Source organism: Mytilus edulis, chromosome 4 (assembly GCF_963676685.1).
Source record: "Mytilus edulis chromosome 4, xbMytEdul2.2, whole genome shotgun sequence".
NCBI lineage: Eukaryota > Metazoa > Mollusca > Bivalvia > Mytilida > Mytilidae > Mytilus > Mytilus edulis.
In genome coordinates this window covers 27133714-27151049 of record NC_092347.1, presented here as the reverse complement: position 1 = coordinate 27151049, position 17336 = coordinate 27133714, and the positions used below count along the sequence as shown (strand labels likewise).

General features: G+C 32.2%; 1 protein-coding gene and 1 long non-coding RNA gene across 3 annotated transcripts in view; both read left to right on the top strand.

The window, feature by feature from the left end:
• The window catches only part of LOC139521804 (uncharacterized), a 63733-nt gene extending 53389 nt beyond the window's left edge, over positions 1-10344 (top strand). Inside the window, exons 21-26 of one of the 2 annotated variants that reach the window (XR_011664069.1) lie at positions 5971-6162; positions 6866-7105; positions 8176-8304; positions 8572-8793; positions 9663-10010; positions 10132-10344. Coding sequence is in view for 1 of the 2 variants with exons in the window: in XM_071315440.1 (XP_071171541.1) it covers positions 5971-6162; positions 6866-7105; positions 8176-8304; positions 8572-8793; positions 9663-9907 (1028 nt within the window). In the remaining variant the exon portion in view is untranslated. Of the gene's footprint in view, positions 1-5970; positions 6163-6865; positions 7106-8175; positions 8305-8571; positions 8794-9662 lie in introns of both variants that reach the window. The other variant, XM_071315440.1, reaches the window with a different exon arrangement.
• LOC139521806 (uncharacterized) lies at positions 306-3967 on the top strand. Its single transcript, XR_011664070.1, has 3 exons — positions 306-411; positions 3046-3133; positions 3830-3967. It is a non-coding gene; the product is annotated as an uncharacterized lncRNA (long non-coding RNA).
• Positions 10345-17336: the final 6992 nt, after the last annotated feature.

Sequence of the window (17336 nt, the reverse complement as noted above, 5' to 3'; positions counted from 1 at the left end):
ATCGTATCCCGAAAGGGTCAATCCCGAAATCCAGAGCTTAAAAACACCCGATCCCGCAGTCCCGATAAAGGTCCTATATCCTCCCTCAAATTATTGTGCCGTGAAAACGCGAAATGAAGTTTAGCGGGACATGGGAAATTACAAAAATAGCAGAATTGTTCACTTACATAGTGTACGCGGGATGGCATCATGCGAGAATCTAAAAAAATAAGTAGTAACTAAGCGGGATCCGTGAACAGAACCCCCAATGAGACCCCCATTAGTTGTGGCTTATTTTGGTCTTTTTAGTTAGTTTCTTTCCCCTACATTACTTGACCGTTTTTGTAAAACAACAGCACTCGAGGTCTGACAGTATTTTACCAAGAAATGCACAAAATATTCAAAAAGAAGGCCTAGAAAATTTAAATATTGGTATGCACACATACTCCCCTATCAGGACAGACAATTATATTTTTGTAAAGGCGCCAAACTCGTTTCTAATATTTATAATAGAACCGAAAAGAAAATGGAAATGGAAATGGGGAATGTATCAAAGAGATAACAACATGACCAAAGAGCAGATAACAGCCATAGGTCACCGATGGGTTTTCATTGCATTTTTTTGGGGGGGGGGGGGGGGGGTGTCCAACTACATGTCCCCATTCAAATGCATTGATCGTCCAATAAAGAAAGGGGGTTCCAACATGTTCAACCTTCAGCCCCCCCCCCCCCCCCCCCCGCCCCTGGATCCGTGCCTGTGAGGCATGCTTTAGCTTGCCATTAAACAAAAATGTATACTAGTTGAGTGATAATGGACGTCATACTAAACTCTTCAATATAAAAAAAAGAAACTAAAATAAAAATCATACAAAGGTCACAAAGGCCATAACTTCTGGCTCCTGAATTAGGAAAAGTGCAAAATGCAGTGAGTATAAAAGCCTTTACTGTAAATTCCTGAAATTACAATTATATAAATCATCTCACATCTTTGTGCATTTCTTGAAATTGGTCATATTAATAAATGCATGCAATATTTTCAGAAAATTTCAATATATAGGCTTTTAAAAGTCAATCTTGTGTGCATGATTATCAATGATTATACTCGCACAATTAACACATGTGGTTCTCAAAACTCAGAGGGGTCTATGCTATTTATGACAACATTTTAATCAAGTATAAATTTACAAAATATGTTTAGAACTATATGATTTTTAGGTTTTTAAGCATAGATATAGTAGGTCAGGATCTGCGAACTCTCACTGACTGACTGAGCACATGAATTCAACACTAGTTTTTTGGTGATGTTGGTGTTGCTTAGTGTTTTGTTTTGTTTTTCTTTTCTGCATCTTATGTTTTGCCTTGGCATTGTCAGTTTCTCTTTCATTGCCTTTGGTTTTTTTTGTTATGTTAAATAACAAGTCACAAGAGAGAAAAAACAAAAAAAATATGTGAAAAAATGGCTTAGTTCAGTATATATTAAGGACAGAGATAACAAATAGCTAAATAAGAAAAAAGAAAAAAGAAAATTCCTTTTCTATGTACAGTCAATTGTCTGATAATCTAGAAGATAGCCTGATTTGGTCTAATTCTCCTGAATTCTAGCAGGTACTTTATTCCAACTTTTTTAATTCAAACAAACCATGTCTTAGATAGTCTTGGAATTAGAATACATTAATCATAAAATTTTCATAATACTTTGGTGAATTATCTATTGATATAATCATGATAATTTAGCTCCTTTTTAATTTTTAGGGATTTTAAATTTTTAATTTAAAGTTAGGGATTTTATTCATAAAAGCGGGGATTTTCCAGTACAAATACTATTAATAATGCTTTGAGCAATTTTCATGAAACTTGGTGAATTATTTTTGTATAACATAAACATGATAATTTTCCTTTTAATTTAAAAAAAAATCTGATTTATGTCATTGTACTATCATGACTTGGGATTAGGATAGTCTCAAGAATGCTTTCACAAATTTTTATGAAACTTTGGTGAATTGTTTTTATATCTTGACAAACTCCCTTTTTATTGTTATGACCCAAAGTGGAGGGGCATAATGTTTAACACTTGTCAGATCGTTTGTCGGTCTGTCCCAAAGTTGTTTTTTGTTCTCTTACAGTACTTTAGTTTGCCTCAACCAAATTCAATTAAACTTTTACAAAAGCTTGTTATCACAATTCTCATATCAAGTTTGAATTTTGGTGATGTCAGTGTTACTGTACTAGAGTATCAGAGTTATGCCCCTTTAGAAATGGGGAAAATATGCTGAATTTTTGGTTTCCTGTTCTCTAAAATTTAGTTTGTCTCAACTAAATGTTATGAAATTAATACACAATGCTTATCATCACAAAATACAGATTAAGTTTGAATTTTGGTAGTGTCTCTTTTACTAAATTCTATAGTTATGTTCTTTAAAAATGGAAAAAAAATGTTTCGGCCTTCTAACTTAAGTTTCCCTCAACCAAATTTTATTAAACTTTAAAAAAATACTTTTTATCACAATTTTAATCAGATCAATTTCAAATTTTGGTAGTATCAGATCAATTTCAAATTTTGGTAGTAAAACTTTTACCGTTCTTCAGTTATGTTCCTTTAAAACTTTGAATAATATGCAAGCTGGAGTATCATTCCCTATTTATCATGTATATTTTTTTATAAGATGCAGAGTTAAGGAACTTTAGTTGTTGCAAAGTTATTTTAAAATTGTCCATTTTCAAAAACTTTGAAAGGTTTTAGAAATTTATGGATTTGTTAAAAAAATCACAGCCTTAAACTTATAGTCACTTGAGATATATATCTATAAATGGAGCCAAATTATATACATGTTTGTGCATGTTTTGTTTTTTTTGGAGGGCAGGGGTCTTATTTGCACAGTGCTCATAGTTTTTTAGTCGATCATTAAAATTCATTTAAAGCTTAAAGACCAGCTATAAGGGCAAGAAACTTATCAAGCACTCATGGTTTAGATTTTTATTAAACACACATTAATATACATAATGTACATTAAACAGAAAAAAATATTGATGCAAGATGTCATTCAACTTTTACTCTTTTATGTATAGGACAAGAACTATAGAAGATACAGAGAAATTATATACAGCAGAAATGATAGGCAATGTAAAATTTGCAGAAGCCAACTAAACCTAAATGGTAAGGCACCTTTTAATTTTAAAAAAAGTTATTGAACTTGAAAGATGATTACTTGTATCATGATTACTATAAAAATTAAAAGATGTGGTATATTAAATATGAAAACTATCATGGCTTTGAGAAAGCAATTGTAGGCCTGTTACGACCTTCAATAATGAGAAAATCCATACCCTATACTATAGTCAAAGTAGGCAGCTATAAAAGACTTAAAGATGAAACATTGAAACAATCCAAACTGTAAAACTAATCATGGTAATTGCCTAGTTTATAACAAAATAAATTACAAAAAATAAATATGACCGGTATGAAACAACAACAACAACAACCACTAAATTTTAGTGTCAGACTAAACTGACAAAAGCTACAGGCTCTGAACTTTGGACAGGCACAATAGGAATATGGCAAGGTTATATAAAAATAAGATGTGGTATGATTGCCAATAAGACAACTCTCCACCAGACAACCAATGATGTAAATTTCCTGCAAACAGGGACTTGACTTCTGTAAATCAACTAATTTTTCGTGAATACTTTATTTGGCATTTTATACTTTCTAGTCTACATCGCAGTTATTTATTTTTCTCGAGTTCAAGTTTACTTAATGTATTTTAATAAGGAAAGATACACATGAAAAACATTTATTGCTGTTTCTCTCTCCATTTATAACATTTTATTTGTTTATTTTGTGTATTTATAGGTGATCAGACATCTTGGTTTTCATGATCAATAGGTCATTACTGAAGAGGAAACTTATAGTTGAAATTTATTTACATAGTGCATAATTGGATTAATTTGAAATGGAATGTGTGCTTTCCTGCAAAAAAGAAATAGGAAATTTCAACATTATCACATGATAATGACCATAAACAAAATGGAGTTCTATCATAGATACACAAAAACACTATTGCATAAAAGCAACAACATATCTTAATCAAAAGAAAGGAGAATGCTGAACAAATACTATTTTGTTGTTGAAAAAAGGAACACCAGTTTTATCCACTCATTTACATCGCTCCCTCATATCAAATATACAGAAGAAGATCATTGAAGAACAATTTGCAAAAATGATTTCTCTTAAAATTGAAGGGAATTGTTTAGTGAATGGAATAATGTATTCACTGAATTCTTACGTAGTGGATTGAATAACTGTACACAAGCTGAAACAGAAGAAATTCTAATTTAAAATAACACGAAAAGTGTTTATTTTATTATTTAATCTGCAAATATATAAACAAATTCTTTAGAACACCACAAATGGTATGACATTCAAATTGGTTGCTTATTGATGTATCGCATTGAAACAATTACAAAGAAAATAGAAGCATTTGCTCCAAAAAAAATTATAAATCAAAGTTAAATTTATAAAAAAAGTATAAACGATACCTAGATCTAAACAGTCAGACTGTATTATTTTCAATGTCATTAAAATGTTGAGTCAAACATTTATTAAAGTTTTAAATATCATTTGCATCAATTATACAGTCTTGTTATTATTATATTCATACTGTTTGTATACATGGTGTAGTGAAGAAATGTTCAACAAGTAAAAATAAGGGAAAACATTTCCTTAAGGGAAATTTGATCTTCAGAAATTTCCTTAGAGGAAATTTGAAGAACAATGATTTCCCTAGAGGAAATTTGTTGTCTTGAATTTTTCCTCCAAGGAAAAGTGTTTGTCAAAAATTTCCTCACAGGAAAAAGTATTTCCTCCAAGGAAAATTTGAAGCTACAAATTTCCTCCAAGGAAAATTTGAAGCTGCAAATTTCCTCAAAGGAAAAAGAATTTCCTCTAAGGAAAAAGAATTTCCTCTAAGGAAATAGAATTTCCTCTAAGGAAATAGAATTTCCTCAAAGGAAATAATTATGCAGCAAATTCCCTAAGGGAAATCTTTTTCCCTTGAGGAAAAAACAATTTCCCTTGAGGAAAAATCTTTTTCCTTTAGGGAAATTTGATTTCCCTTGAGGAAAAGTACTTTTCCTCTGAGGAAATTGTTGAAAAAAGGGGCATAACTTTTTCAACAGTGGTGCTAGATCCAAAAAAATTTAGGACAAATATCAGGGAACCAATACCAACCAAGTTATCAACTTTGTTTTGACTTAACTCCAAAAATTAAGGTGACAACTTTTGCACTCAGCGGAATTGCAAACTTGTCCCGGAGACTGTTCAATCATTACATTCTGTAAAATATTGGTAAGCATACAAAAGTTCACCATTGTTAAGCCTTTGAAAGCAGCCAATTCAAATTAACTTCAAACATTATTGTCCGTCCAGAATGCAGTCGAATAAAATATGTGGTTATTTTTTCCTCATTGAGATATTTAGATTCCGGCATATAACATTTTAATACAATTTCGACCTTTAAGGTTTTAATTAAACCATATACTTTGCGTGTCTTTTCTAACCTAGGGTTACCATCCGGTTCTCTCCTCTACCATTTGCGGTGTCATAGTGGATTTGAGAATTATGCACTGTACTATTCAGTGACTAATCGATCAAATCAAATCCGACTAAATCATTCTCATCTTTTGAGAGCACTTATTTTAGTTCGGATGAATAAAATATTGCTGTGCCCAGTGTTCCAAAATATCATAAAGCAGAAACCAATTATATACGTTGACATTCCATTTTCTATACTCACACATATTTCTGTTAAAGGCATTTTTGATTGGATGCGACCATCAATCAATGTTAATTATCACCTCATGGTTTCGAAATTTTGACTAAATCCGCAAGGGCTGAAGAAGAGGGGTTCAGATCGTAACACTTTGTTGAGGAAGACTTTTTGTGTAGAAACAAAGATTCAGACCGAAATTAATCTAAAATTTTAACCTTTCCAGATATTGAAGAATGCATTCGATCAATGAATGGATATGACTTCTTAGGCACTAAAGACACAACTATACGTGGACAAACGTGTGAACCTAACAAAGATGGAGTGAGGGCATGCAGAGGGTCATTTGATTACGATTCTCCATGGTGTTTTATTGATCAGAATGAAAATTGGGATTCTTGTGATATACCAAAATGTAGTAAGTACGAAATTACAGAACCTAAATGACGTTATAAAAGTAAACTTGCAAATTAATCAACAACTGTACATATTATAACTATTATCCTTGTGCACATACTACCGGTATGCGGAAATGAGTTAAACAAATTCCATAACGACTTTACTTTTGATGAAATTGCATTCAAAACAAAAGGCGCATATCTGCCATATTTGTTTTTCGTAATCTGTTTTGGTATAAGTTTAGCCGTCTTCTCAATTTATTTGTTTCATATTTTAATGTAGGGGCCTATTAAAGCCGACTATACCGTATGTTTGGGTGGGTTTTTTTTATTGTTGAAGGCCGCACGGTTGCCTATAATTGTTTACATCCACTTTATCAGAAGTTTGGTGGATAGTTTTCTCATTTCCTTATTTTTATACTATGCGACATTTCGATCTTTACCGATGTTCAAATGTCGTAAATATATAGTAAATATGTTCGAAATGGTAACGAATTGGATATGAGTGGTTATTGAAAGGATATAGGTGACAGGCATTCAAACAGAACCGGTACAATATACCTGTGCATGAAATATACGTACAAATCTAGATTAACTTGTAAATGTACAAGTTGGTTAATTTATTATATACTAGTAAAACGAATCGAAAAAGTTAGATAGGAGACCATATGAGAGATATATTTCATCTAAATGCACTGTTGTCTTTTTGTCTTATTTCTGTAGCTACACCTCCAGCAGAATGTTTACAAACACCGAAAGGAATAGACTACTTCGGAAGTACTGCAGTCACAGAAACGGGTAGAACATGTCAAAGATGGGATAAACAAGAACCACATCAACATCAATTTTGGGCTTTAGTAGATCAGGATAACTATTGTCGCAATCCAGGTGGTGGTAGTCGGCCTTGGTGTTTTACTACAGATCCAGATATGGAATTTGAATACTGCAAAATTTCGTACTGTGGTATGTAGTTTATACTGTAATGTTTATTGGTCGTTATGGTTATAAACCTGGAAAATCTTGTTTTATATATGCATATGTCATGCAGTAGGAAACGTAGTGTGGATTTAGACGTTTGGCGGTAAAATAGGTTGCAGGGTCGAAAGTTATAGGAGTGATCGTAAGGGACTCTCTATGCTCCGTAAGGGTAACATATAGAGAACATCCCTATCAAGGAAATAGTGGTATTGACCATGGGTATATAAGAGAATGAGAAACGGCACTCGAGGCTGTCGATTGGCTGTCGATGAGCTGTCATCTTTCAACAGAGCGTACGTCGGATATATTAAGTGCTAGAAGAGCCTTGATATTCAGAGGACACTGTACTGGGTACAAAGTGGACGTACACGTTGATAGAATTGACATAGCAGACTGTCCCAATCGGAGGACAAGCTGTACCAGCCCACACTGTCTGGAAGTGACAGACTGCCCATCCGGAGGACAGGCTGTACCAGCACACACTGTCTGATACAGACAGACTGTACCAGGCATACTGTCTTTTAGTGACAGATCGTCAGTGTATATTTTAGTTCATTGTGCATAACATAGATAGTTGTAGTTATTAGTATAACCGTATTGTTGTGGACAACTTGGATCCAAGTATTTACTGGAACGGACGTTTGAGGTGTAAACGCCTGGTTACACGTTACAATACACTAATTTATTACATAAATATGTTAAAATTCAGTTGGTTTTTATGTTAAATTTTGATAAATAATGAGATTTTTTTACGAATATCATTGGAATCTTTGATGATTTAGGTCAATTATTTTGACTCCGAGAACATCGTATGCATTATTATTACAAACATATAAAAGATGCAAGCTTTATTAATTCAATTTCATTAAAAAAGAATAGTAATTATCTCAAAATAATTAATAAACTTTTTCTTGATTTATAAAGGAAAAAACATCAGAGATATTTAGTAAAAATGCAAAAATGCTTGTTTATCGCTTGCCTTTTGCATTTAAGAGAATTCTAATCCTAATCTGTTAAATTTCTTTAACTCATATTCCCTTCACCTATCACTATAGATGAACTAGCGTGTTCCAGCAATCCTTGTGAACACGGTGGAACATGTAAAGACACAGAAAATGGTGGATTCAATTGTCAGTGTCGATCTGGATACATTGGGACAAAGTGTGAATCACGATCAGCAGATGGTAAGCATTTGTGTGAAATATATTTAATTTAGAGTGCATTTAGTTTGATAAAAAATCAAAGTCCATATACGTTGGTTTTCTGAACTGAAGTGAAACAAATATCTTTAAAGATGTAAAGATTGATTGATTGATATTAATCTAACGTCAAGTGTTAAATATCTTATTCACGTTCAGGCTGATTCATATAACAAAAATGGTGCTCCCTTACTAATTACAGATAGAATATAATTTACTATTAATTCAGATGACATATTTGTCTTTAAATAGATGACTGTAAAAGATCGAAGATTGGTTATGAATACAACGGAAAAATTCATGAAACCAAAAACAAGTTTACTTGTCAAGAATGGGCCAAAGATGATCCACATTCACATCGATTTAATAACTTACCTGAAAATTATTGCCGAAACCCAGACCAAGATGTCGAGCCGTGGTGTTTCACCACAGACCCAAATAAAGTATTTGATTTCTGCGATATACCTTTCTGTAGTAAGTATACTAGGCATTATTCTCAACATACCACGATTTACTTCCTGCAGTAAGTATACTGAACATTTTTCAAAACATACCACGAATTAACCCTTTTCATTAAGTATACTGAACATTATTCCACACATACCACGATTTACCTTTCTGCAGTAAGTATACTAGACATTATTCCACATATACCACGGTGTTTTTCTTGGTAAACGTTATGAGCGATTGATTAAAGCGAGCTTTTGTTTTGGTGTAAATGATTTTTAGGGGGTACATTAGTATTTATTTTTTTATTTCAATACTACATTTATGTATTAGTTACTATTATTGAACAGTTTGAATAGTAAAAGACAAAGTAACATCTAACAAGAAAAAGGTTAGTGAAGAAGAAAAAAGCCCAACAGATCTTGGGGTCACGAAAGACGAACAGTGAGTGACAGAGCCATGCATATCTCATTTCGTTTATGTACATTTTTTGTAAATTAATGACTGTTGATATGTTATTTATACCATACATAGGAAATAATGTGAAAAATTGTTTTACATTTGTCACTTCGAGGCCTTTTATACATGTAGCTGACAATACGGCATAGGCTATACTCGTTCTTCAAGGCCGTGCGATCATGACATATAGTTGTTATTGTATGTGTCATTTTGGTCTCCTTTTGAGAGATGTATCATTGGCAATCATACCACATCTTCTTGTTTTTATAAATAAAATAATTCATTGGCTGTATAGGTAAATACTTACTTTTTTTAGCTAAATTAGCAAATGAATCAATAAAGTTTTTAAAGTTTGTTCAGATATTGATAATTCCTATACAAGTTTATATATTTGTTATGTTTAAACCCGAATAATAAAAGGTTTTATCTTTTCACAGCTACTCCCGCCAAAGAATGTCTAGGAACAGACAATGGGATTTTATATTTCGGAACAATGAAGCAGACGAAAGATGGTATAGAATGTCAGAGTTGGAGTGCTCAGACACCTCACAGCCACACATATGGTTATTTAGAGGATCAAGGAAATTACTGTAGAAATCCCGATCAAGACGAAAACGGCCCATGGTGTTTTACGACTGATCCTGATATTCAATGGCAGTCATGTGACATTCCACATTGTTGATTGTAGATGTTATTATTTTCAAAAAAAATTATCTCCATTTATAATCACCACCCCTTTCCCCTTTTACACAATTTAAACAAGAAAACAGAATTTATCCGATATGGCAGATATTTACGAACCATTGATATTGTATAGGTTTCCCGGTAACAACTGCCTGATGATGTGAATAAAGGGAAACTAGCCTGGTCCGACATATCCAAGTTAACTGGGGAAAATAAATTAAGTTGCTTTCTTCGATATGCTCATTATATTGCGGAGTGGGTACCATTTGTGAGGTAACCTGAAGATCTGGTTCATATCACTTTAACTGGCTGCCTTTTGTATCAAATATTTATTTACTGAATATGTATAGTATATTATTGTTATAGCACACATTGAGTATATTATTCTAATATTACTTTACTGTATCGCATAAAATAAAGAATATTTTTTATTGATTTCAAATAATAAGTCATTTTCATTCTCAGTCGCAGTCTCAAAGACATGTTGGTCCGTTATTTAGGGAAACAAACGGGAAAAAAAAACTATCAATAGGACACAGATCTAAACTTGAGTTTAATGGTTAAAATCATTATGGTTGTCAGCCGACTATTTATAGGACTTGTACGAGTTATTTTCCTTTAATGGTGGTCTATCCGTTTTGAATTTGTTGACAAGATTTGCAACATGTCATCATGAATGAAATTTCTATTCGATTTCTTATAGGAATTTGCCTTTAAAAGACAATTTCAACCCATTGTCGTAGGGTTATTGTGGAAACTAACATAAAGTGGCGGAAACGACTAACATTAAATGCAGGACAATCTCTACAACAAAGTCGCAATGCCGATCTCTTCAATTGGCTGATTACATGAGTGTTATTCCTTGAAGAACCATGTTTATCCATATTAAATTGGATAGTGGAGAGAAACAGAAAAAAAATCAAAAATTAACTGCATGACTACATTTAGTTATAAGTCAACGTGGCTGAAGTTGTTAGTCTATAACTTACGGGAGTCAATGTTCTTGAATGGATTTAACATATTTATTCTTGTGAAAACAATAGTAAATATATAGAAAAAAACTGTTGCAGTTATTACCAAAAATTATCAAAAGAGCAAGATCTAATAAAATGTCCAAATGGATGAAATAGTCCATTGACTACGTTTATATATGTCATTGCTCATTTCTAGTAGTTAGAAACAAACTGTTTCAGAAACTTGCAAAAAAGATCAACATAGCAAGATTATAACTGATATAACATTTCACCGTAATACGCTTATTTTTGTTACTTAAAATATCTATCTCCACTCTATAGTTTTTCGGGAGAAACCATAAAGTATTAGAAGATAGCTCTTATGAACTGTTGTCAGATTATTACAAATTAAAAATGTGGTAAACTTCCATTTTCCCTGCAGTGACATAAAATAGAAAAGAAATGATGTACATGTAGATTCCTTTATATATTGTCTGAATTGCCTCTGCTTAATATGATAATTTGATTTTTTTTTTAATCAAGCAAAAAAACATTTGATCTTTGTAAAAATATTTTTAATTGTAATATGAAATTACATACTTTGTTCATTAAAATGAAATTTGTATTTGCATTCCTGCTACAAGTATGATAGACATTAATTTGTGTTCTATTATTTTACTACCCAAGATAACAGCAGACTCCCATACAACCTTTTTAAAATATAAACAAGTGACAGGCACGTACGGTAAAGAAGTCTTTACTTTTCAGATCAACATCTGATAGTGTGATTATTTAACAGTATCTAAATATCATCAGTATTTTCTTTTCTAATGAAGAAATAACATTGAAAATAGGACATGAAGTCAGATATATACGTTCACTTTATTTCCGTAAGTGATTACTGACACTTTTTAAGGACAAGGTAAATGCTTCGTGTATACCGGCTTTTTTTATTTCATTAAGACACTTCAAAATTTAGTTTTTGAAAATATGTCGGCATTCAATGGTTTCTCATTGAATCTGAGTTTGTTTCTGTATTTTAGAATTACATTAGTTCCAAAGAAAAAATAAACTCCAATATTTTGGTTCATTGTTTGATTTTATAAGATTGATGAATAAAAAATAATGTAAATAATCGTTTTACCTCTAAATAAAAATAAGAAGATGTGGTATGAGTGCCAATGAGACAACTCTCCATCCAAGTCACAATGTTTAAAAAGGAAACATTTATAGGTCAAAGTACGGCCTTCAACACGAAGCCTTTGGTCCACACCTAACAGCAAGCTATAAAGGGCCTCAATGACTACTAGTACTCGTAATTCATACAGGAAAACCAACGGTCTAATCTATATAGAAAAAAAATCGAGAAACGAGAAACACGTATGAACCACACCAACAACCGACAACTACTGAACATCAGTTATTGGAATTAATGAGGGTCTAAGATCCCTTAGCAGTGAGGTGTCTAATCGGGTTTCCTGATTGCTTACATACTTCCGTATTGGAGCTTCATTTATTTCAATAACTGATCATGCTGCGCATATGTACAATCGATCTCCAACTGAGTTCACATCATATATATGTTGCATGCACATGTATGACCTCAGATGAAATGTGGACAACATGGAAATAACATGATCGGTTTGATGTGTCCCATTTCTTTTAATTTTTTTTTTTCAAATTACCTCAAAGACGCTCAAACCCAAAACCGTACCAGCCATTGATATATAACAACTGAATATGTAAGGTGCTAATTACCAAAAAGAAATCTGAAAAGAATATGAATGAGAATGAATACTTTATTGCAAAATGCATATATATGCTATAGCAACGAAAAACATATTTACAACATGACAAATGATAAACAGCAGAGATTAATACATATAAATCGTTATAAGAAAGTAAATAACCAAGTCCATCATAGGCCGGCTTAACCAGAGGAAGTTTGGCCTTCACGTTAGTTTCTTAATTACTTCTTCAATCAACGGCAAATTTTAAGAAAGGTGTAACGACCATATTGTATCGAAAAATTGGACCTAACTGGCTGCTAATAAGGATTTATCATAGAATATAAAATTCTTGAAAATGTTATATCAAAACTTATACTCAGTTCATATTGTCAAAATCATACCAAACATCGACGTAAGGCTTAGTCTTGTTTGTCTTTAATATTTCTGATATTTACGAACCATTGGCATTGATGGTGTACACGTTTTCAGGTAACGTGCCTGATGATGTGAATAAAGGGAAACTAGCCTGGTCCGACATATGATTTGATTTGATTATTGGTGTTTTGCAATGAACTGATTATCCAGTATATGTATTGCCATGAACTGACTTATTACCGGATTGTATGTTTTGCCATGAATTGACTTATTACCAGCTAGAATGTTTGCCATGAATTGACTGATTACCAGATAGAATGTTTGCCATGAATTGACTTATTACCAGCTAGAATGTTTGCCATGAATTGACTTATTACCAGCTAGAATGTTTGCCATGAATTGACTTATAACCAGATAGAATGTTTGCCATGAATTGACTGATTACCAGATAGAATGTTTGCCCTGAACTGACTTATTGCCGGATTGTATGCTTTGCAATGAATTGAAATATTACCAGATAGAATGTTTGCCATGAATTGACTTATTAGAATCGAATGTTAGCCCTGAACTGACTTATAACGGGTAGTATGTTTGCCATGAATTGACTTTTTACCGGATTGTATGTTTTGCCATGAATTGACTTATAACCAGATAGAATGTTTTCCAGGAATTGACTTATTACCAGATAGAATGATTGCCATGAACTGACTTATTACCAGATAGAATGTATGCCATGAATTGACTTATTACCAGATAGAATGTTTGCCATGAATTGACTTATTACCAGATAGAATGTTTGCCATGAATTGACTTATTACTAGATAGAACGTTTGCCATGAACTGACTTATTACCAGATAGAATGTTTGCCAGGAATTGACTGATTACCAGATAGAACGTTTGCCATGAATTGACTTGTTACCAGATAGAATGTTTTGTCATGAACTGACTTGTTAACGGATAGTATGTTTTATCACAAACAACACGAGTGGAGCTGGTCTAGCAGTTTCAAAGCACCCACCGACATCATAACTCTAGTCTAAGAATATTTTGAACATTAGTTTCGTACCATTCACTCCTATTTTATGCGTATGGTGCAATTGTTAGTGTGAAATTGAAGGCATAGACTTAAATGTAATATAACATAATTTGTCTTTTCCACTATCTCTTTTCCTACTAACTTTTTTTGCTGTTTATTTATTGATATTGCAACAGATACAGATGTATTATAATGGTTCTGTGTACGCCTTCTTATGGTTTCAATTTCCATTTGGTTTTTGTTTTATTTCATAATGGGATAGGTGTTTGGGTGTCGTATTATGGCAGTTTAACAATTAAATATCAATAGTGAACTGAATACTAAGAAAACTGATTTCAGTGACACTCTTAAATGATTTCACGAACATACTACGACAAGCTTGGACGAAATGTGTTATTTGTTTTTCAATCTCAATTTGCTTAGTACCCTAAGCCATTGGACCACATGAAAATAAGTGTATCACAGAAAACTAGTTTCTGTCACATGGTTTGTCGAAGTGTAAACCAATTGAAACACTTATAAGGGACCAATCGAATTCAAGTATTTGTAGATATGCAAATCATACAAGAATTAATTATCTTTAATTGAGTATATTTTTTTCTGCTTATTCATTATTGATGATCGTAACAGTCTATTGGAACACATGCGAAGTGTTTTGAATCTAATATGTTCAGAACACAGTGGAGCGGAATAGGTCTAGGTTAACAACATTGTGCATTGTTTTAAACCTAGATTGATAACATTGTCAAGCGTTTATAATAAAGATAAACTCCTACATCTGAACTACTTACCCGTTCAAAAACCCAATGTTTACAATAATGTTTTGCACTGTCAGTCTTTTATTTCAGTCATTGTGATGTCTTTCCATTGATATTATAGGTAATGATGGTAGTATTATATATGATGACTCAATCGAAGCATAGCAACTTTTTTTTTAATTTCGTGATTTATTTGCGCTTTTTAAATTGTTAATTACAATCTAACAGCACGTTTTATGTTGATATTTGTTTATTTCAAAGACATACTGAAATTGTACGGAGTGAACCAATCTAATTCAAATAATATTTAAATTAATAAATTCGTGAGAGAAAACACGCAATTAAAATTAACAACTTACAAATGCTACATTTTATGTTTTTATAAATTTCATTTTAAATTTTTTATATGTTGTTTGCTTTCCTAATCAGTGGGATAATTAACGTATCAAGTCTGGTAGATCAACTGCGTAGGTTACATAGTTTTTTATACCCTTAGTTCTTTTTGAAAGAGAACATAAACAAACATAACACATTTTTATATCAGACTCGGTATTGAATCAGAGTCGAAGTAAATCTAACATTAAAGCAATACATTACATGTTTAACGGGCTTTACAGCAATATAATCGTCATGAAAAATAAATGTCATAATATATGTGATATAGTAGATTGACATTAAAAAACCAAAAATGTGAATTAAAGTTTAATAATATAATTTATGACAGTGCGTGTACCCATTGCTGCAGTATTGTTATACAGTCATCTCTTTAAATTTGACTAAATCTATGATATTGTTGTACCATGAGTTTTAATTTTGCACAAGAAAAGAGATTCACAGCTTTTGTTCAAACAATTCCTTGCTTAAAAGTATCTATTCACAATGTTGTATTTTTCGTAATCAGTGCCCCTCTCCAGAAGTTCAAGCTGAAAATTGTCAAAATGACTGAAAACCAACTGTTTATTACGGAAGCGTATCAGCCTCATATTTCATATGTTATTCAGGTCTCAGAGTATATGTTGTGACATTCCCGGTTCAGATTTGTATTCCCTGGTAACAGGTGTTATGATGACGTAATTCAGGTTCCAAATGTGGTAAAAACGTCGTATATATATAAAGATGTTAACAAACAATTTTGACGTGTAGCAGTGACCTTAAAACTTCTTTGAGCTAACACTTCTCATTATTGTTAATATGTATAAGTCCATATTGCTGTGGACTTTATGTAAAGGATATAAATAAGCCTTATCTTGAGCTACACTTATTAAAGGGACCAACATATAGGATAATGTAAATAAAGTTTATATTAAAAAAACTGCACACTTGATGAAAATAGGTCAAAACAATTTTTTTTATTTGTTTGCTTTTTTTTCCTTTTTTTGGTCATGTTTTAAACAATGTGTTAAGTAAGATATTCGCCTCTAACAGTCCATTCTGTAAAATATTGGACAGATATGAGGCCGCAGGACGACGACCTGTAAAATATTTTACAGAATGGACTGTTAGATTATATTTTAACATAAAGTCCACAAATATATGGACTAATACATATTGCCATTAATGAAAAGTGCTAATTCAAAGAATTCTTTACAAAAACTAGAAAACGTGTAATCTAGATTGCATATATATATGTACTCTTGCATTAATATTCTTTGTAAAAATGAACGATAAATTAATCTACGACTGAAAAAAGCCAACACGATGTTAGGAAGAAAAAAAATGAAATCCAGTAAACTTCCAAATCGGAATGAGATTGACAATTTATAAATGCGTACCATGCAATTATATGAAACATGGCATAAAGCATTTACTATATATTAAGCAATTATATATCTGTACTTTTTTCTTAATGTGCCCTTATACCGCCTACATGTATCTGATGAGTTAAGTCTTTTCAAACATATTTATTGATTTTTTTTAATGCGTTGCTACGCCACTGTCCAAAGTTAACGGAAATGTGTATCGCTTTCAAATATTCTATCCTCGCCACATTTTTCTCGATTTTGTATGTACTAAAGTCAGGATCTAATCTATTTGATGAACTAATTTCTTCTTAAAACTGTACATGCATTATTTCTGTATTATTTGATAACCAATCACATTCACGTTGCATGTTTGCATGATAATTGGTTCTGTATGAGTGAATGAGTGAACTGTGTAGTGTATTGCAAGATCGATGCAAATTGTGACGTCAGTGCGCGAGCACGTGACATTATTAATTGTAAACAAACCGGCTCATGTAACACGTGTCTGAAGTATATATTTGTTCCGGACCATATGAGTATCTGGACCATACGCGTATGGTCATGACCATATGGGTATACTCATATGGTCCGACCATACGCGTATGGTCGGACCATATGAGTATATACTCGTTTGGTTATAAACGGGCCGGACCATATGAGTATTTGGACCATATAGGTATTTTACAAATATGTACAAGAAACGTTGAAATTATACAATAAACATTACCATAAAAAAACACAACCTTGGTAACATGAAAATAGATTAATTTTATAATTCAAAGGTTACATGATTATACATAAACACTACATATTGCAGCCACAGTTACACGAG